A 20,528-nucleotide genomic window follows, 5' to 3' on the forward strand; every position below is an offset into this window, starting at 1 on the left:
GTGTATAGGATCACCTTAATGAAGTATGACAGAAATGGAAGAGAAGGCAAACATTTTCGCTAAAAGCTTACCAGCAACTGTAAAACACTCAGCTGAGGAATCTTGCAAAAAAAAGTAACACCAAAAAGACGCAAGAACGCTGGGCCAAGTTCAAGCACAACAAATAGTGAAATCAAAATACACATAAGTGACATATTTCTCAACATCTTTGTACTAAAATTGATACATCCTAAGGATTTTTCTGTATATCAATGGGCTAATTTTTGCAAATATTGCAGCCTTTACCCTTTCATTTAAATTTTAGATGGTAGCAGATTAAGTTTTCTATTCCCTAATAAAAAATTATTATGAAAATCCTTTAAAAGTTTGTATCGTAAAATTTCCCTTTATGATATTACTGAGTCAGGTTTGCTGTCAAGCTAACTTGTCAGTTTATGGAAAAAAAAAAGGTTATTTTATCTTTTTTATCCCTATCTTTAGAAAAAAATCAGTGACTTAACATCATTTTAAAGATAACCACTTCAGTCGCTTTTTACATCTTCCCCCACAGTACACGGAGCTATTCTCATTTGCAGATTTGAATTTAAAGTAATTACTTATAATTACAGAGAAGAAATGCATCCAGTGGATTAATCACTCCATTTATATGCTGCTAGAAGGATGACTCTCAGGACAGCCTCCCTGGTTTTTTTTCCCTCCCCCTGGGGAACCATCACTTTTACAAGGAAACAAATTTCTCAAGTCAGTAGCAGTTAAGAACCATGAAAAGTGTTTAAATCCAAAAGACTAAAAGAAAGGTGCACCTGGACCTAAGGCAGCTTCTATACCTGTTCTCCACTTGAGAGAAAAAGGGACTCCAAGTCTCCCCCAAGGCCCTCGCTTTCTGCCATGGCCAGAGACAGGACAGTGGGCTACGAGGACTTTGGGCCTGACCCATTCCTATGCCCTTAAGGATATTGGTCATGGATGATTCCCATGTATACAAAAGATTTTCTAATGATGACTCTGTAGAACTGCCAAAACCATGTCCCATCCAAAATGACACCAAGAGTGTTCACTGCCAACTGGGGGGCTCCTGAGGCAACTGGCCAAGGACTGCGTGGCCCAGCCTCCATCGCTATAAAGTTTTAGGAGAAGCTGCTGAAAGGTCTAGCTGAAGGAAGTCCTTGGGCATATGATAATCACAGCGCGTCCCTTTCGTCTAACCACCTGACAGATCAAAAACAACTCTGAAGTAAACCTTCTTTATTTAAAAAAAAAAAAAAACACAGAGTAAAATATAGCCTTCAAAATTATCGCCCGTGGAGGACACCCACTCGCTTGCGCTAACCCACAAGCTATGTTGTGCCGCCACCAGAGCTGAGGGAGAAACGCTGACACCGCAAGGGGCGGCAACGCGACAGCGTGCGACTTCGGTGTTGGGGCAAAACCGGCAAAGAGCCTTTTGCAGGGATGTCTCCGTGGGCAGCCGTCGGTGCCAGGCCAGGAAAACCGGGAGAAGAGGAGGGAGAAGAGGAGGGAGAGGCGAGCGCCGCCCGCCCCACAGCCCTTTCCCGCCCAAGCCCCGAGCGCGTGCGCGCGCACTGCGCTTGCGCGGCAGCCTCCCTCGCTCGCGCCCCTGCCCCCTCCCCGCACGCGCCGCGGCGTCCCCGTCGCCAGCGTTGCCGCGCTTGGGAGTTGCGTTGCTAGGCAACGCGGCCCCCGCCGCGGGAGGCGCAGGCTGGGCTTAAAGGGACAGGAGCGGCGGCGGGGCGAGCGCAGGTGCGGAGGGCCGTTAGTGAGGGGCTGGCGGGGGGGGGGGTGGCGGAGGAGGGGTCTGTGGGGGCACGCAGAGGGGACAGGCCTGTGCCCTCCTCCTCCTTCCCCGCCCCGAATAAAAAGGCGTTAAAAAAGAGCAACGAGGCCGCGTCTAGGCGAAGCGGCGTCAAGCCAGGAGCGGGAGGAGCCGCCCGAGGGGCGGGCGCGCCCTCGCCCCACGCTGAGAGGAGGGAGGCGAAGGGCGGTCTGCGCCTGGGGGGCCGCGGCCCTGGCTCTGCCGGCCAAGGCGGCCTCAAGCCGCGGCTCCGGGGGCCCGCGGGAGGCGCCGGCAGCCGACAGGGAGAGCGAGGCCACAAGCAGCGGCTGCCGGACACCTTCCCACAGGCAGCGTAAAGGATCTCTCGTGGTCGTTTTCCTGTTGTGCTGATTAGGATGTCGAGATGGCGGCGGAGCGGTGTGGTGCCATCCAGAGGAGCTGCTAACGTGCTCTTTGCTCTCGCTGTTCCTCAGGCTTACTTGTCTGTAATAAACTGATCTGGTGGAGCGGTTCAGCGGGAGTCATTGCTACAGGCCCTGTTTTCCCCTCGGTCCACTTGAAATTTATTATTACTGCCATTCATCTTTTAAAAAAAAAAAAAAAGTCTTCGTTTTCTGATGTTACCTTGCCTTGGAGGCATGTAGGGGAAAAGCAGGCAAAGAATTAAGCAAGCTGTTAGGAAAGAAGTCCTAAGAAAAGGCAGCGGGTTTGTAAGGACTTTCCAAGCTTAAAGGGCCATGGCAATCTGTGGTAGGGTAACGTGTTTCAAGTTGGGCCTGGGATTAGGGAGCAGTAAGAGAAAGCGAAAGCATGTCAAACATCTCAGCAGTAGTTGTACAGCATAACAACCAAACATTTCAATTACACGTACAGAGAGTAAACGAAGTATCTGCATGAAGTTACAAGTAGGCAGCTTTTGGCCTTTGTGGAGGACAATACATAATGAAGACAAAATGTCTATGGAAATAGCGCAGGAGAATGAGAAAGCAGTGATAGAAATGGTGAGGTACAATATAAATAGATGGAGAGAGAGAGTATTAAACAGTGGAAGTTTAACTAGAAGCCAGATCCTCAGGTGAAACGAAGAAGTAGATCTTACACAGTAAGCGCCCTGTCCTTTTCCTTTGAGAAAAGAGGATTTCTCTTTCCCTTTTCTTTGTGTTTTTGTAGTGCGTTAGGTTCCTGATCCTTTGTAGGCATGCTGGGCGTTAAAATAATGTATGCCGGTATACATGTGAGGAAAGGGAAGTTATCCAGAAGAGGGGCACATAAGTTCCTGTCTGAAGGTATTCTGTATGCATTACAGAGTACAGTCCACTGTGGGTAAGATAAGGTGGGGCAGCAGAGGAGGCATAATCTGGTGTTTACAGATCCACAGTTTTGTGGGTCAGATACATTTTATGTTAACCTCTTCCTGCAGACAGGCCTAAGAAAAAATGAATTAAACTGTAAATTTCTGTTCTGCTGTCAAGGAAGCTAGTTCTTCTGATAAACATTATTCAAGCTTTTGTACATTTTTGTTCGTAGAGCCACAAGACTTACAAAATCCACTAAAGATTATCAATGGACCATCATGATTTTTGCAAGGTACGAGTTCACATCTTTTAAAATAAGGTGGCAGGATGGGGAGAGATGAAGGACTAGATAGATAAGACCTTTCCCTTTATAGAAATAATATATTCTTGTTTATATTAAGTGTTTTGGAAGACAAGGCTAGCCTTTGGGATTGTTTTTAATTATATTGAAGTAAAATGTGTTTGGGCATGCCAAACTTTTGTAGTCTATAATGAGTTTATTGCATATAATAATTATAGGCTCAGTAATTAAAACTTTAAAATTACTCCTATTTTATTTAATATAAACGATAAATCAAAGATTTCTTTTGACTTTTTATAAGTTGAAACTAGGATGTGTCAGAAACATCAATCTTAAATTTCACATTATGGTAATTGTATGTTAGGTTTCAAATACAGGAGTTGTGTGTGTATAAAAGCCTTTGACAAGTCAAAAACTTTGGCGAAGAGCAGAACTTCTTTTAATTTAGTATAATATACATGTTTAAAAAGCACTTATAGAATTAATTGTGGAAAGTGGGTTTTTTGTTCTCTTTTTTTTTAGGGCTCTTCCTCCAAACAAGAGACGGTAGCGGTTACTGCAGTTGCTTTACAGGATCATATTATACACAGTCTTCAGCTGCAGAATCTTTCATTAGCAGATCCTTTTAAGTCAAAGTCAAGGAATATAAAGAACATTTACAAACCTGTGAACAAAGAGATGGTCAGAGCAATAGTAGATACTGGACTAAGTAAAAAGAGCGCTCACCACAAAAATAAGGAAGATTCAGAAAAGGAGTATGTTCTTGATCCCAATCCTCCACAGCTAACATTAGGTAAACCATTATATTCTGATTTGTAAATTGTTGTTTTTATTTAAATACTCTCAAATGCAGAAGCTAAACTTTCTGTTCCAATATAATGCTAAACAGGATACAGTCTGACTTGAAAATTTGTCAAAATTCAGCAATTTAGGTCATTATGTAAGCAGTCATTTAAACAACAGAATTTTCATCAGTGGCTTGAGTTCGTCTTTTTATGTCCGAAATGTTTTGAAACTTCTTCTTCTTGTAACAGTGAAGGTTTAAAAAAAAGAAACTGGCATGTCTTGCTGAAGAAGAATTCTTCATTAAGAGGCAGGATTTTTTTTTTACAGTTTTTTAATAAGTTTTATATATGAACAGTCATAACTTTCACTATCCTGTATTCTCAAAGCGTCAGCTATTTTGGTTTTGTATTTATTTAGGAGTATGTTTTAGGATTACAATAATTCTGTAAGTCTATTTAAAATTGTTTGATTTTTTACTTAGTAAGAAGACATGGCTAGTGCTGCATTAAATGTATTCTTTGTTAATATATACCCACCTTTGCTCAAAGTTAAAAAGGTTTGTTTTTACAATGGTCCTGGGGCTAAACCTAGGAAGAATTAACACCTGTAGTTAAATACCTTTTTCAAATTTAGAAGCAAACATGCAGCAAGATAAAAGTCACAGATGTGAGGGCTTGGAATCATGCCTGGTGAGAAAGCTCACATTTAAAAAGCATTATAATAGTACAGCAGCGACAGATAATATTGCTATTAAAAAACAACGCCGAGGAGCATCTTAGCAGACCAGGAGTCCAAATATGCTTCCCAGCTATCTGTTTCAGTCATCTGTTTCCCTTTTCTAAAGGTTTCTGCAGTGTTCTTTGTTCTTGCAGTGAATGTCTTCTTGTCGCCATCCTTGTGGTTGTCTTGATTAGGATTTTTTAAAGGACCTTCCAGCTCCACAGTTGGCAATTCTAAGTGTAATAAACTTCCTTCATCATCAGTAATTGTTTTATTTGTTCTTTTTCTTAAAAAAGTCCCTAGGCCTCTCTGAAGATCGTGTCGCCTTTGCAATAGTAACTGTCACAGTAGTCCCAGCGCTAAAGTGAACCGTGTAAATCAATGAGGCTCCATACAAGCACAGGCATCTGCCCTTTGGAATCAAGCGAAGGTTGAGAGGGTAACTTAAGATAATACACAACAAATGAGTGTAACAAGGGAAAGGACAAAAGGTAGCAAGACAAGGTGATTATTAGTATGTTTACATGGTTATAATTCTAAAGATGGGAGGTTTTTTTATTTGGTTCGGTTTGAAGAGGAATTTGAAAGAGGAGAGGATAGTGTGGAAAAAAAAAAACAGTGAAGAGGGACTGAGGTTAACACAAATATAAATAACAAATGATAATGGGAGCTAAAGGTTGTGGTGAAAAAATGTAGTCCAAGTGTGAGCATGTTCCTCTGCAATTATAAGAAAGACAAAGTATTTTCTCTTTAAATCACAGCATTGACTGAGAGGTCCCACATGAATGTTTGTGCAAGTGATTCCCAAGAATGTGCTGAAATATCTTTAAAAGCCATTTCAATTGTTTCTATTGGGTTTTTTTATTAGTATTTTCACCTATAATTTTCTTTATTTTATAATGCTTTTATCAGCCTTTCTCTTTTGATAGGAATTGTGTTTTTTAAACCTTACAGTTGTGAAACAACTCTGAAAAGGTAATTTAGTGCAACTTTCTCTTCTTGAGTCTGTGGATATCAAACAACATCTCAGAGGCCCCCGTCACTAAGTTTTCCCTCAAAGGGGACTTGCGTCCTGAAAGCTAGTAATAAAAGTTTTAAAGGTTAATGTATGTAATTGCTTTGCTAATGTTCATTTTAAGATAAATAATTCAGTTATAAGTGGGTGTGTCAGCAAATGGGTTGGGCTTGTAAACCTTTGGTGCATAAGAGTGAAAATTCTTGCACATATTGAGCCGCGGTAAATGTAGTATTTCACAGCTTTTATTGCTTGTATTTATTCACAGTGCTGCTTTGAATAAATACGTTGCTTCATAGAGCCTTTTGCTTCAACCACATATCACTTCTTGCGTATCCTGCTGCCAGTTCTGCTTCCTCAACTATATTGTACAAAAGCTTCTCTTTAAAAGACCTGCATAGCCTGACTCTCACAAGTATTCCATCTGGTTTATATTATTTAGAAGTCAGGTTTCACCTCCAATCTCTTCCTATTTGGCAGCTTTAATCATCCGTTTATGGAAATTTTAAATAAGCATTTTTTCTTACCCCGAGAGTATACAAAAGGCTTTCCACAAAGCCATCTCATTGCCTTCCTTTAAACACTCTCTGACCACAGCGCTTGGAAGAAAGTCATTGGTAAGCATTTTGTATATTGTATTACTGTCTTTTGTGCTGTGACTGGCTTGCTATCTTGTTCCCTCCCTGTGTAGCCACATTTTGTCCTTATAAAGACAGGCATCGTGTATATTGGACTATCCAAATGGTATCTTGTTTCTTTACTCATTCACCCTTAGGTGTTGCCGTAAGACAAAATGATATATGTTTTTTCTGAAACTTTTACCGTGTGTTATATGATTTGTTTGTTACCTTCATTTGTTTGGGAAACACTGATCTATGCGATATAGGCTCTTCAAGAGAAGGTTGGTAAAAAGAGAAGGCATTATTGGTTAGGAGAACTTCTTTGACACTCAGTTACCCATTTCAGCAATTCACACATGAACTTTAAGCAAAAAAAAGAACATGTTCTAAACTAGTTTTTAGACTCTAGCTTGCAGGATCCTTCCTATTTCTCTCAAAGCTCTCATTATTTTGTGGTGTCAATAATAACACAGAATGAGTGTATTTTACTGCACCAGAATGGATCGACAATGCTATTTTAAGTCAATGCAGTATGGACTTTTGTATTTTGAAAATAACAGTGCTGTAAATATATATGTATACACTTTGCTGCTTGACGTTGCCTGGCTTGAACTCTGGCCCATAGCTTGTAGGCAGAGCTGTGAGCTTCAGAACATGTCAGGAGGTGCTGCATTTAGTGTCTGGATACCAAGTTGTCTGGGAACTGACACAGTGTGCCTGTAAGACAATTCAATCATATATGGCCACCAGTTTAATCTATGGCACTAGTTCAAGTTTTCTTTTCATACTTCGGGTTATATGCACTGTGGAGTGTATGGTTTAAACATATGTGTGACTGGTTAAAGAATCAGAATCGTTTTATCCCTATAATTCAGATTAGTACACATAACATTCAAAAATTCAACTTCAGGACTTGGACTTCATCAGCCTGGATTCATCAGGACTGCCAAAGATTTGCTAAGGTTGCCAAAGTAGAACCCTTTAGCGATCATTCAGGAAAGCTTCTCGTGCAAGTCTATTTTCTGGATTTGAATAAGAACCCAAAAAAAATCACTGAAGCCAAAAATCATATAGTTATATTGACCAAATTAGAACAAGCTGGACTGTATCAAGTTTCTGAGAAGCTAATTAAATCTTAGCAATATAAACTTACCTTGAAGAAAAGAAAGCACTTTCCTTTAGTAGGTTTGAGATGAAGTTCCAAAAGCATAAATTGACACAGCTTGAAATCTGAAAGTCATTCATTTGTTCTAAGATGTGGAATCAAATTAGTGTACATTTGAAGAAAGTCGTGTGCTCACAAGGAAGTAGATTACATAGAGGTCTTTGAGCCAAAAGGAAGAAAATATTCCTTAGAATTCCTTTAGTTCCTCATACAAGTTTTAGCAAAAAGATCAAAGGTAGTTTTGTGCAAATTTTAAATTGTTAACAATATACATCTGCAGATAGGTGAGCTCAGGAGCAGAATTTTTGTCCCCAAAATTGATAGATCCTATTCCAGAATAATCATATACTTGGGCAAGTGGCTCACCAAAACCCTATTCTTTGACTGGTTTGTCAGGACTCCCTTTCTCTTCATGACTAGTCAGTATAATTGGTTTGGGGACACAGTCTAATTGGGTTTTGAAAGCTTATTCAGAACAAATACATGCTGCTTAATGATACCTGTTTTAGGCAAAGATTTTGGTAAGATCTGTTCTTTGGTATGAATGAACGAGTTGACCTTTCCCTTCCCCATGCACAACTAAACCTCCCATCTAAGCTTCGTCAGCTTGCATTCTAACTATTGCAAGTCCCTCTTCCTTTCTGGTGTTAGGAGGTGTCATCATAGGCCCCATCACGGACTAATATTCCTTAGCTTAGTACATGTGCCTTGGACATCCCTCCATTGACTTTGCTCAGTCCACACAAGCTGCTGCTTCTGCTGTTCAAAGATGAAAATGCCTACTCTTTGTTGTACATACTTGCATCTTATTCCCTGTTGAAATACCAACCCTAGCCTTTTTCTACCAATTTATGGGGAAATTATGCAAGCATCTTCAGTGTTTCCCTGCTTGAGAAGGTAGAGATTTCATACCTCCAGCAAGGGACCTCACTGTTATGGTTTGAGATTGACAAGATCAGCTATTACAGTGACACTAACAGTGGTATCCTTTGACCGTCTCTTTGGTTCTTTATGCTCCTCCTGTTGCGTCTCATATTGTACTTCAGTTTTTTACAGCAGCAACTGTTTTGTTATTGTATTACTTTATCCATTTTCCTTTTAATTTTGAGAATACAAGAATGTAGTGTTAAAAAACCCTGAGAAATAAATTCTAACAGATTATCTTCATATTGATTGTTTGAAATTACATTATTGTGCATTGTGACAATCTTGTTAATAATCCCTATCTTAATAGCTGTGAACAGGTATCAAAATAGATTCATATTACTTGGCAAATAAAAGTTTACATTTAAAAATTTGGCGTATAAATCCAGTCTGTAAAAGAGGACCTGGTTCTGACAATTACTGAATAACTAACTAATAGTAAGAAGTAGTTTGCCTTCCGGTAGTGTGTCTGATGATAAATTTGTATACAGTGTTCTTAAACAAGTGCATTATCAATGAATTTCACATGAAAAAAAGAACTCCGTTGTCTGCATCTGTCAATGAGCTTTATTCAGTGATTTGTTATTGTTATTGTCCACAGCTCAGAAATTAGGCTTAGTTGAGCCTCCTCCCTTGCCACTCACTGCTGAAGAATGGGCAAAAATAAAGCAGAGATCCATAAAGCATGGAGATTCTATACAGCCTTGTGCAATATGCAGGGAAGAATTTGCGCTGCAGCCTCAGGTACATGTATAACTGTCAAGTGGATTACACAAAGGCATATTTAAATAAGATTTTCCACGATTACTGCTAAAAATCATTAGCTGAAAGAAGGAAAAAAATGAAAGATTCTATTTTAAGGTGCCATTTAGTATTTAATATCATGGCCCAGCTGTTATGGGTCAACTCTGAAAATACTCAGAACAAAGACATGATAGAGAAAGGTTGGTAGTATTTCTTCACTGCTGAAACGTCAGTAGGGAAGAGTGTCATCAGCCTTTTTTTCCGTTCTTGCAAAGCAAGTATAGGCTGCTGCATAGGTTCATTCAAACTCCAGTTAGCTATGATTTTTAGCTTTAGTTCATCGGAACGGTGAATATTCACTAATTATACTGTATAAGATTATTTTATTTTCTCACAAGTTTGTTATTTTTCAGTTTAGTCCAATAGACATTTGTATTTTGAAAATGAAGTACATGCGCTCTTAATAACGTTCACTCACTTACTTTGTTTATCTGAAGAAACGCTCACATTTTACCTCACTGGCTTTATGCAATGCATATGTGTAGCATAAGCATACTTATGTCATGTTTATTAGATTCTCTCATGCATCATCTTGAAAATGTTAAACAAAAGGAACAAGTGACTAATTGAAGAGAAGTGCTGCTTTAGAGAGGCGATGATGGTGGTTAGAATAACTATCCAAACTGATGGCAAGTTTCTTTCCGTGTGAATTTTATGGTATTTTTTTTCTGTCTGTTCCCCGTTTTAATTTTTCTTGAAGATTTTTGCTATCCAGTCTGTGATGTGAATCAGGGTCTTTAATAACTGTAGAAGCAGGGCTTTTGCTTCCTTTTACCTCAGCATTAACAGAAGGTGTACAATTGTCCAAAGACAGGTGGAGATAGATCTGGCATAACAAGACCATTCTGCCAGTCTCTGGCTACCCTAAAAATCTAAACCTTGACAAGAGAGAGCAAAAGACAGCACTCATTCAAAAGGTTACTTTACATTTGGCACAAAAAGGGAAATGCCTCTGGAATTCTTTTTGTCCTGAATGTTTCGTTAGCTTTCCTCCCTCAAGGGAAAAAAGCCACTGTATCTGAAAGCTTTCCCTTCAACTGGCTGCTAGCCATTAATCCTTTTGTGTTTGCCAGCTCAATAGTGCACACTACTTGTTCTGGTTTTCACTCCTTTCCCAGTTTTTCCTTCCTCTAAGAACCAACTGCTTTTTTTTGTCCAACTCTGTATCTTTTGTCAAGATGGAGATCACCAGCATTTGGTGGGAATTTAGGTCAGATAAAGGTGAAGTTTTCTTGTAGCCTGTGAACATGCTTTCTCTTTTGTTTTTTTGTATGTGTGAAATGCTGCATTTGATGTATATCACTTCTTGAAATGTAATGTCTTTGTAGAGAAAGGGGAAAAAAATTAATCAGCTTGCATTTTAAGTACTTGTTTCATAATCTTTTCCTCCAGTCAATAGCAGTTGGCATTTCTTGCTTTCTGCCACTTTATGTGTGTTAACACAAAATTCACACGTTGGTTTAAGATGTAGTTTATAAAGTAATTTCTATGGAAGACTAATACTACTTTCACCAGAAGGATTACAATAATAACAGAAAGAAACTGATGACCTTTCAGGCAGTCAGAATTTTTGTTGTCAACATTCTTTTACTTTTCAGTTTTTAGAATGGTTTAAAGTCAAGTTATTTTTTTTCCTTTGAAAAACAGGTGTTGCTTTCATGTTCCCATGTATTTCATAAAGTGAGTATATTTTTACTTAACTGTTCAAGCCCATAATACTTGAGTATTTTAATTAAACTACTTAAGTCAATATCTTAATGAATTAAATGTAACTATCTTGAAAAGTAATTTTGATTCTAGATTTTTATTATAAGAAATATAATTTAAGGCTATTTTGTCATTAGATGCTTTATTCCATTTTGTTACCTTTTTTGACAAATATGTGCGAAAACGTAGTTTGTAACTGAGTTATAAATTTATATACTAAACAGGGATAGTTTAATTCACAAAGTTGCATGAAAACATATAGCAATTTACAAAATTCTCTAACATTTTATTACAGATATATGCATCTTATAAAGTGTTTACGGGCTGATGAATAAACAGCTTTTACATTATGTGTAATCTAATCTATTTCTTCTGTTCCAATGATATGTAAATATATTGTAAGTAATTACAATTATTTTTTCAGGCATGTCTGAAAGCCTTTGAAAAATTTGCAGGTAAAAAGTCTTGTCCTATGTGCAGAAAAAAGCAGTATCAGACCAGAGTAATACATGATGGGGCACGCTTATTTAAAATAAAGTGCGCTATTAGGTAAGCCCTACTTCTGCTAGGCATGCTGTCACTGGACAATATTTAGTGTTAAATAATGTTCCAAATATGTTAAAATTTTAATTTAATCAGAAACTGTACAGAATAGATGCAGTACCAAAGTCAAAGTTTTTTTAAAAATTTAGATGCATGAAATGATTGTTTCACATAAAGAGAAAATTGGATAAATTTGTATTTCTTCTCCTTGAGCAATAACATCTTGTTTCCCACAGAATTCAAGCTTCCTGGAGGGGATATATTGTTAGAAAATGGTATAAAAACTTGAGAAAAACAGTACCTCCTAAAGACAGCAAATTAAGAAAACAGTTCTTTGAAGAAAAGGTATGTTGCATTTATTTATTTGCCATTTTTATTCAGCTCCTTTAAATCAAAACTCTTCAACATCAGCTCTGAACCGTTTCCTTTATTCCTCACTCATATCAAACAAGCGGTGTTGGAAACACTCAGCTGTTTTATTAGTCTATCCATCTCACCTTATTTTCCAGGTAAAAGTGAGGGAAAGAATTTGAATATTTAATTTTAAGGCTGTCTTGTGCTTAGGCTTAAAAATGGGGGGCGGATGAGGGGGCTTTTTGTGAGGTCCTGTGTTTCTCTTTCCTTTTTGATAAGTCAGAACAGTTTGTTTTCCTGTAGAAACATACGAAGAGGATATAGTAGTTCAAAAATCAAATCTATAAACAGTCATAAATACGTTTCATTGTCATTGTTCCCTCATTTGACCATGAACTAGATAGTTCCAGGCCATTCCATAGCCTAGTCCTTTTCAAACTTCTGCTCAGATGCAAGACTATAAAAAGTCAGGGAGAATAATAGTCCTGACCCCTATACAAATGAAGCCAGATCAGGTGCAAGGATTTTGCAATGACCTTGTGTCCCCTGAAGCAGCCACCTGCAAAGACCCTGTGCACTCCTCAACTCCTTCTTTGCCAACTTCCCTTCTCTCCGCAGTTTAGTGACAGCCAACCCAGTTCAACTCTCCAGTAACAAAAACTATTGACACCTCCTCAGCAATTACCAGACCATCCCTCAAGGAGCCACAGAAGTCATCTTCTACTCTAAAATACCAGACAGCCCAAGTAACAGAAACTAACAAAGCCACACAAGAAAGCAGTTCTCACTGAGGTTGCAAGTCAAATCAGTGGAAGCTTTAAACCAATACTTAAATGGGTTATTTCTTTAAATCCCTTTTTTTGTTAAATAGAAGAGCGCTTGCAGGAAAAGGCTTGTTACTGCCTATCCTTTCATTACTTGTCACACTTGCTTGCCTCCTGTTAGAACAGAGCTTTGGAGGCAGGAACCATCCCTTATGTGAATTGTATGATAGTGAGATCAGTACCCTAGAGGTGATCTCACACACCTGTGCAACAAAATTGGTATTACTGTTGTGCTTGTGTGAGCAGGGGAGAGAGAAGAAATAGGTCTCAGCCTTAATACTGAGATATCTTGATGGTTGCTATGCGCCCTTTTAATCAGCAAGTGCCAAGTCCTTTGCGTAACAGAGAAACGGAGCATGGAAGTAACTAACGAAAGCTAGCGTTACTTTTGAAAGTGCTCACACGCTTAAGCTTGGAAAAAGTGAACACCTTGGGCAAATTGTGACTGTCCTCAAGTAGTTCGATAATAAGGAGCAACACAAATGTTTAGATTTTTCTGCATGGAGCCTTAGGGATACAAAATCTTATGTCTCTTTCCTCATGCGACCCAGGTACTCAACTGTCTCGGGGCTCAAAATACCATGCTTAGTTATAAAACAACATCTCAGTAAGGGGAAGCGGAGAAAGCTTCTAAACATGCTGAAATTTGCAGCGGAGAGTTATATGCTGAAACTTTTTTCACCTAACTTCAGATGGCTACAGTAGCCGTCTCCCGAGCTACCTAGCATGGGCTCCCTTTCAGGGCACTTCAGATGTCTGTTTTAGGGAGAAACAAATTGATAAACACTGCCTACATTTCATTAGCCGATTGTAACCCACAGTGAATTCTTCATTTAACATAGTTTCCACATGTAGTCCACAGCATTAGGAAATAATTCTCATATGTAACACTTCAGGAACAAAATGGGCACTCCTTTTTCCACCTTCTATTAAAAATAAATTTATAAAGTGTTCTCATACGGGTTATTGGGTACCAGTTATGATTAAAGGCTATATACTCCTTTTTCTTAGTGGCTTTCAAATGAGAATTGTAGATGAGTTTTCCTGCTGTTCACTCTTATACTTTTTTTATTTTTGGTTAACGAAAACACTAAGGTAATTTTTCACAATGAGTTATCCACTCCCAGATCCTAAAAAGCTTTTCTAGAATAAATTCTGCCTCTCAAACTTGTGCTGTGCTTTTAAAACGTCACTCGTTAGCGTGGCATCACAAAGGCATCACAATTGGAGGGGGGGAAAAAAGGTGGAGGTTAACGATTAGATTTTTTAATAACCCTACCTCCTTCGGAAGGATTACAAAGGCTAAATGTTAAGTTTCGTACTCTTGAATAAATGTCACAAAATAAGAAAACATCAGAAACATCAGTACTCGGAAAGATGCATATTACTTGTTTCATGGTGATACAGTAGTTCTTGTTACACCAGTCATTCAAATTTTTAATAATTTAGATCAAAGGAGACAAGAAGGGTCACTGAAACCAAATGATGTTATTTTTTAGCACCACTATGCACAGAAAGCAAAGCGTTACTTAGAAGGCAGCATGTTAGGTAGTGAATTTCTTTGATCCTGCCTATAAATGTCACTTGCGTATGTCATTTAGTTGTAGTATAGTCTTTTATTGGTGCAGTTAAATCTTTTCAAATACATTACATTATCTCCAGCTTTGCTAAAAATCTTGACCATTGTTTAGGAAGCCAGGTAAGTCATTTGTGAAATGGTGTAGTTGACTTTAGTTTCCTCATCCCCCTCCACATGATTTCTCTAAACAATTTTAATTTAAATCTCACCAAACAGTATAATGGTCCTGGAATTTGTTTGGTCATTTGACTTCCTTTATCACATGGAGATGGTAAACATTCTGTTGCTAACTTGAAGTGGCTCCGAGCAGCAAAACTAGAAGGATATTAAACCAGTAAAAGCTTATCAACTGATTCATTGATATGCTGTAAATTCCAGCCTTTTCATTTTACTATTGAGGGCTGCCATAAGTCAACACATTAGTAAGCAATTTGCTGACATTGGATCACTTAAAAAGGCTTCCCTGTGGACAAAGTTCACCTCTGTGCTTTGTTTCGTCGTTTTATTTTATCATAGTCTTGTGCTGCTGTACAGATGACTGATGTAGTTTTGCATATTGATATAGGAGTTCAGATATTTAGTTTATGCCATGCAATTTAAGTTTTAAGAAGTCACAGACATAAAATGTAGAGGTATGATGTTTTCAGAAATGAATTTAGTTAATCAGTTTCAGTTGTTCTTGAAAAAAATTCAGTATTATGCATTGAAACACAGCAGGATTTAGCATTTAAATTATACATTAGTTTATACCTTACACATTAGCACATAACGTCCAAATTATAAAAAATGCTTCTTCCTTTGTCCACTGTTCACATTAATACTGATAAGCCGTTTAGCATAAGTTTGGGATTAAATTTCAGTTACATTTTTCTTCCCAACCATAGACTTCATTTGCTGATTGATGGGCATGGGTTGGGTCAGGTCATACTGCAGAAAATACAGGAGTAGCTCAAAGCAGATAGTATCTTAGCAGCAGGGGAACTTAATAGATCACTGTCTTAGGTGGTAGAAGCACTTTTCTCTCCTTATTTCTACAGTTTCTGCTCAAGGAAGCTCATGAGGAGACTCTCAGTCATTTAGTGAAAGGAGGAAGAAAAGCATAAGTGCAAGCTCAAGGAAGAAATGCAGGGCTTCTCACTGCTCGAGCAGAAAGGAACAAACAGTGCAGCCAGAGAAAGAAAGAGGGCATTGCTTAGTTATGCAACCCCTGCTTCTATCTGCCTCCTGCTTATAGCTCTTTATTAGTTCATTTTCCTTAGCAGGCTGTCTAGTCATACTGCTGTTCAAAGATAGGCTGAGTCCTAGAGCTGACCACATACTCTGTGTTGGTACTATGTTTGTAGAAATAGAGACTGGACCAGGGCTGAGTTAAAATAGTGTTATTTTTCTCAAATTTCACTTTCAGTGAAAGTAAAAGCATCTTCGTGGCTGCTCTAACTTTCCTTTACATTTCTCTAGCTTTCTTATGAAAACAATTTAGGTACGTTCATGTTTGATACCAATATAAATGAAGACCAGTCATAAATCAGGATGGAAATGTTGATGTTGAACAGAAACCATGAATAATAAAAGGTTTTGATCTCATCTTCTCTTATCCTTCCTAAAGTCAGTAGATTTAAAAACAAAGCCAATAAGAGCAGTTAACATTACAAAGTGGGATAATTCAGCCATAGAACCTGGGTAACAACAGTTTAGATTAAGCAGTGACATTCCTAGTAATTTTTATAACACATACATAATCCCATTAAAACATTCAAGACAACCTGATTAAAGTAAACTCTAATGCATTAGTATTTCATGTCTCATTCAGGAAGCCCACAGTGTGATCGTTTGGGATTGTTTGGAGACCACAAAGTGTAAATATTGAAGGAGGCCTGTGGTGGGATTCTTGTTTGTTTGTTTTTTGTTTTTACACATACCACTAAAGGTCAGTGTGCATGTTTGCATGGGATGGAGTCAGAATTTCTTTTTTTTTTTTTTTTGGTCAGGGAAGAGTCATGAGGGAGCACGAAGTTATCCATCCACTCTTCGCTAGATATAGTACTTTACTCTCAAACGTCAGAAGGTGTTGCTTGTTTTCATAGCACACTGCTATTAAATTCAGATGCTACACAAGGGGCCTCTGAAGATTTTTCCTTAAGTTACACTGTGTTCTTATGCTAGCAGTATCTAATACCATAACTAAACCTCATTGAAACAGAAACTGATACATCCTTTCAATATACTAGTGTTCTAAAGATCATTTGCACATGTAGTAAGATAATAAAATATCAGTGAATGAGACATTAAAATAAAAATAATACACAGTACCAAACCTAACATCAAGAAGCAAACGACTTATGCTACCAGATAGTTTGGACACTTCTAAAGTTTGTCTTTAAAGTCTTTCTTCGAGAGAAACATGGGTTTCTCTAGAAGACGCTTTCATATTTGCACATCATATGAACTTAGTATTTTTAATGCCTTAGGTGATACTCTGAGCTTTTTCATAATTTTAGACGGAAACTTGGGAAATTCAAAGTTTAAGTGATATCTCAAAATCGTAACTGACTCTTTCAGAGTAGCTTTTGCGGGATTTGGGTTCTTTGGGTCTAGAAACATTCCCTTTGAATATTCTGATACATGCTGTCAGGGGGTCACTTCAGCGTTTGTAATAGAGCATACGTCCTGATGGTGAAGAACTACAAAAGGAGCAAAGTGAAACACAATAGGAAAGCGTTCAGCTCCCCATCCAGCTGTCTCACCTTGACAACGCTCCCTCACCTGTCTTCCCATCCCATCATCCCTGAAAAAATGGCTCATTTTTTTCCCTATTAAGTCTCCACTTCAAGGAAATGCATGTAGAGGAAGGCTCACATTTCATACCAGTAATATGACCACTCGGTGTTCCTTAAATGGTTTCAGCAGTTTTAAGAAAAGTGTCTCAAAGGATAAGTCTAAGACTTGCGTGACTCCCTACAGAACTTTCAGAGTTTGTGGTAGTAATGAGAGACAGTAGCCACTGTGAGTTTGGATTTCATTTAAGATCATTACATTTGAGAAATTCAGAGGGGCTTAGATACACTTTCATTGCTTTTAGGTCCTTATTTTGCTGAGCACTGACTGGGACATCCTCAAATATGATACAATGTAAATAAGCCTGATCACATTGTTTAGACCTATGCACAACAAGCAGAAACATATTTAAAGAGTGAGATCACAAAAGTGTCTACCAAGGACAACACTAATATGCTTCTGTCATTGGGTGTCATGCACTGATTAACCCTGCAGTGGATAGACTGGTTTTCCACCATATAACCGATACTTCAGGAAGTTTATACAGCCTTTCTCTACAACACAGTTGTAATCTTTGTGCTGCACCCATACGAGTTAGGAAGATTAGATCTATCCTGCAGAATTTCGGGTATGAGAACCTTGTGTTTTCTCTGAAGTGTAAGTGGTCCATCAGTAGAGGTTGAATTCCTGATGCTTCTAACCTCTAAGTCAGCCCTGGACACCAGCTGTGAATTGCAACAGATTCCTTTACCACTGAGCAAAGTATTGTTCCAACCAGCAGTTTCTTTCTCTGTATCAGCCTGAAGTGCACATCAGTTGAGTCCGAGCCTCAGAGAGGCTGCCTATCAGTGCTCCCACCTCCAAAGAACCCAGTTTCTATACTTTTAGAAGAGGAAACAAAAGAAAACTTTGGGTAGATCATGCAACTAATCAGGCCCACTTGTCCAGTCCCTCACGATTCTACGTACAAAGTGGATATATTGTATAAATATAAATATACCTATAAATAATTCAAAATCCTGCTCCAATTGCAATCCATTTTCTTTTCAGGTTCAACATATCAGCAATCGTCTGTTGAGTTCTTATGATATAAACCTAGATGAATTTTTTTCTGAAATAGATTCTTCTATAGCTGCAAGTCAAGATGTGGTTCAGCAGTTGGAAGGAAAAGAAACCTTATTAAACAGAATTGACTGGGAGAAGATACAGATGCAGGTTGGTTGGTGCTTTTATTATTTTTTATTCAGGCAATTTTGCATTTAGAGGCTTAATCTATTTAGAGGCATGGGAGACTTTCAGCAAAATTTTTGATCTGTTTTTATATTTTGGTCCAACTGTTCCAAATCAGAGATATTAAAAAGATTTTACAACTCAGATTTGCTCCTACTTCAATTAAAGAGCCTACAGAGATCATAGACAAAATTGAGAGTTAAAGTGTTAACTGGTTTAATCAAAATTCACTAGCCTTGTCATAAAATCTGAACATTTTAAACATTTTAATTTGCTTTTTTTTTCTCTCTATATTTACCTTTCATTATTTCGTTAGTCTGCAGTATGTTTTTGATTTGTTTTGCTTTGTTTTTTCACTTAGGCCCTTCGGCAAGAGATATTTGACTGTCCTATTTGTATTATGCCACTCAGTCCTACTATTCATCCTCCCTGTATATTTTCTGGTAACAGCAATCAGTTTTCACGACAGACTGTTCTGCTTTCGTGTTCACATTTGTTTCATCATACCTGTCTTCAAGCATTTGAAGAGTTTTCCTTGGGAGAAAGACACGTTTGTCCTTTATGTCGCTCGTATTATCAGAAGAAAATTCTTGAATGTTGATATGTGTAGCTTATAATGAACTACCTAATGGCATTTAGCTGACAACAGATTGTACTTCTAACTCGAGCCAGGTTTTGCAAGAACAACTGACTTTTTATGGACAATGATACCTTATATTTAGAGAAATAAAAGTTAGAGGGGTGATGTTGCTTCCTACTTCTGTTTTTCTTTTATATTCAGTTTCACATTTGGTCTTCTAGCATCTTTCAGCTACATCCTCCCTCTGTCACTCATACCTTCTCCCATTTCCCAGAGATCAGCCACAGTCGATTCAGTGATTGTGTTCATACAGCAGCACCTTGCTGTATACCTCACCTGTGGTTTTTACTTCTGATTTGTTGCAGCAGTTTACAAGGGCTGCCAGTACTTTTACTGATAGTTGTGGCAAGAAATAAGTTTTTTTCCTTCAGCACACATCACAAACCAGAACTATTTACCCTGGCTGCCTCTTCCACTTGAATGACTCTGACCAATCCAAAGGTAGCTGTGTGTGGATAGAAAGGAGCATGATCATCCCAGAACTTCTGAGAACTACTGAGAACCATGGAATCAGAAAGTACTGACCGCTTTCAAAAGAAACGAAAAAGAGATTATGAATTTTCAGGTATGCATTACTGAAATTAAGTCACATCACCAAAGATGGTTTCTGAGAGAAGTCACCACAGCATCAGGTGTATAGGTTTAAAATCTCAGGCTAGAAGAGGAAAAGGTTATATTAAAGAATCCTCAGGTAAGAAGAGTTTTACAGATCAGTTGCTGCTGAAGTCAGCTCTTGCAAATCCAGAAATCTGGATACCATGCTTTCAGGTCTGGTTATCTCTAAGCACTTGAAGAGAAGAAATGACACTCCAAAGGAGTGGGAACTGATAAACCTGTCTTGAAACAAGGGAGGAGGAAAGAACCTGAAGAACTGTAGCATTAGCTTCACTTCATTTTCGGGAAATATACTGGTACAAACTACTTAAATAGAGCTAGTACTTGCCATGGGATTTGCCAAGAACAAAATCGTATCAAACCAATACAGTTCTGTTTCTCTAAAATAACAGTCCTGCAGATATGACAGAAACCATGAGTGTCACACTAATTTTATGGCTTCAAAAATTCTACCTCATATTTCCAAGAGCAAGCTTTGAATTATCAATATCAGACGAGATAAGGTGGGAAATATCTAAAAAAAGTGTAAAATTCCATAACAGGTGCAAAATATTCACTTACGTATATAATGATCATATGTATAAGATCACCCACATCTTTTATATGTAGCAGTATTCAGGCTTTCTGTAGAAAAACATCAGAAATGCTTTCAAACACAAGCTCAGTACGAAGCAACGATGTTACGCGAGGCAGAGGCATGGAGTCTTCTAAGGCCCAGCAGGGAGATTACTGTAACCAGTTCTGAGCGCTGCTTTTCTAGAAACACTGGCATTGCCCACGAGTCCTATAAGTAGCAACAAGGATGACCAGAGGGCTACATAAACCAGTGAGGATCC

General features: G+C 38.3%; 1 protein-coding gene across 3 annotated transcripts; it reads left to right on the forward strand.

Moving 5' to 3' along the window:
• Nucleotides 1–1,687: 1,687 nt before the first annotated feature.
• Nucleotides 1,688–19,193, forward strand: RNF32 (ring finger protein 32). Of its 3 annotated transcripts, none has more exons than XM_068933804.1 (9): nucleotides 1,688–1,761; nucleotides 3,323–3,382; nucleotides 3,914–4,184; nucleotides 9,223–9,365; nucleotides 11,073–11,105; nucleotides 11,557–11,681; nucleotides 11,912–12,020; nucleotides 18,258–18,422; nucleotides 18,799–19,193. In XM_068933804.1, the coding sequence occupies exons 2-9, from the start codon at nucleotides 3,359–3,361 to the stop codon at nucleotides 19,036–19,038; spliced, it is 1,110 nt and encodes a 369-aa protein (XP_068789905.1). In that variant the 5' UTR covers nucleotides 1,688–1,761; nucleotides 3,323–3,358; the 3' UTR covers nucleotides 19,039–19,193. The 3 variants fall into 3 exon arrangements, with proteins under 3 accessions (XP_068789905.1, XP_068789906.1, XP_009682220.2); XM_068933805.1 differs by lacking the exon at nucleotides 1,688–1,761 and adding an exon at nucleotides 2,093–2,147 and having other exon boundaries at nucleotides 18,799–19,099; XM_009683925.2 differs by lacking the exon at nucleotides 1,688–1,761 and having other exon boundaries at nucleotides 3,311–3,382; nucleotides 18,799–19,099.
• Nucleotides 19,194–20,528: the final 1,335 nt, after the last annotated feature.

Source organism: Struthio camelus, chromosome 2 (assembly GCF_040807025.1).
Source record: "Struthio camelus isolate bStrCam1 chromosome 2, bStrCam1.hap1, whole genome shotgun sequence".
NCBI classification, from domain to species: Eukaryota; Metazoa; Chordata; class Aves; order Struthioniformes; family Struthionidae; genus Struthio; species Struthio camelus.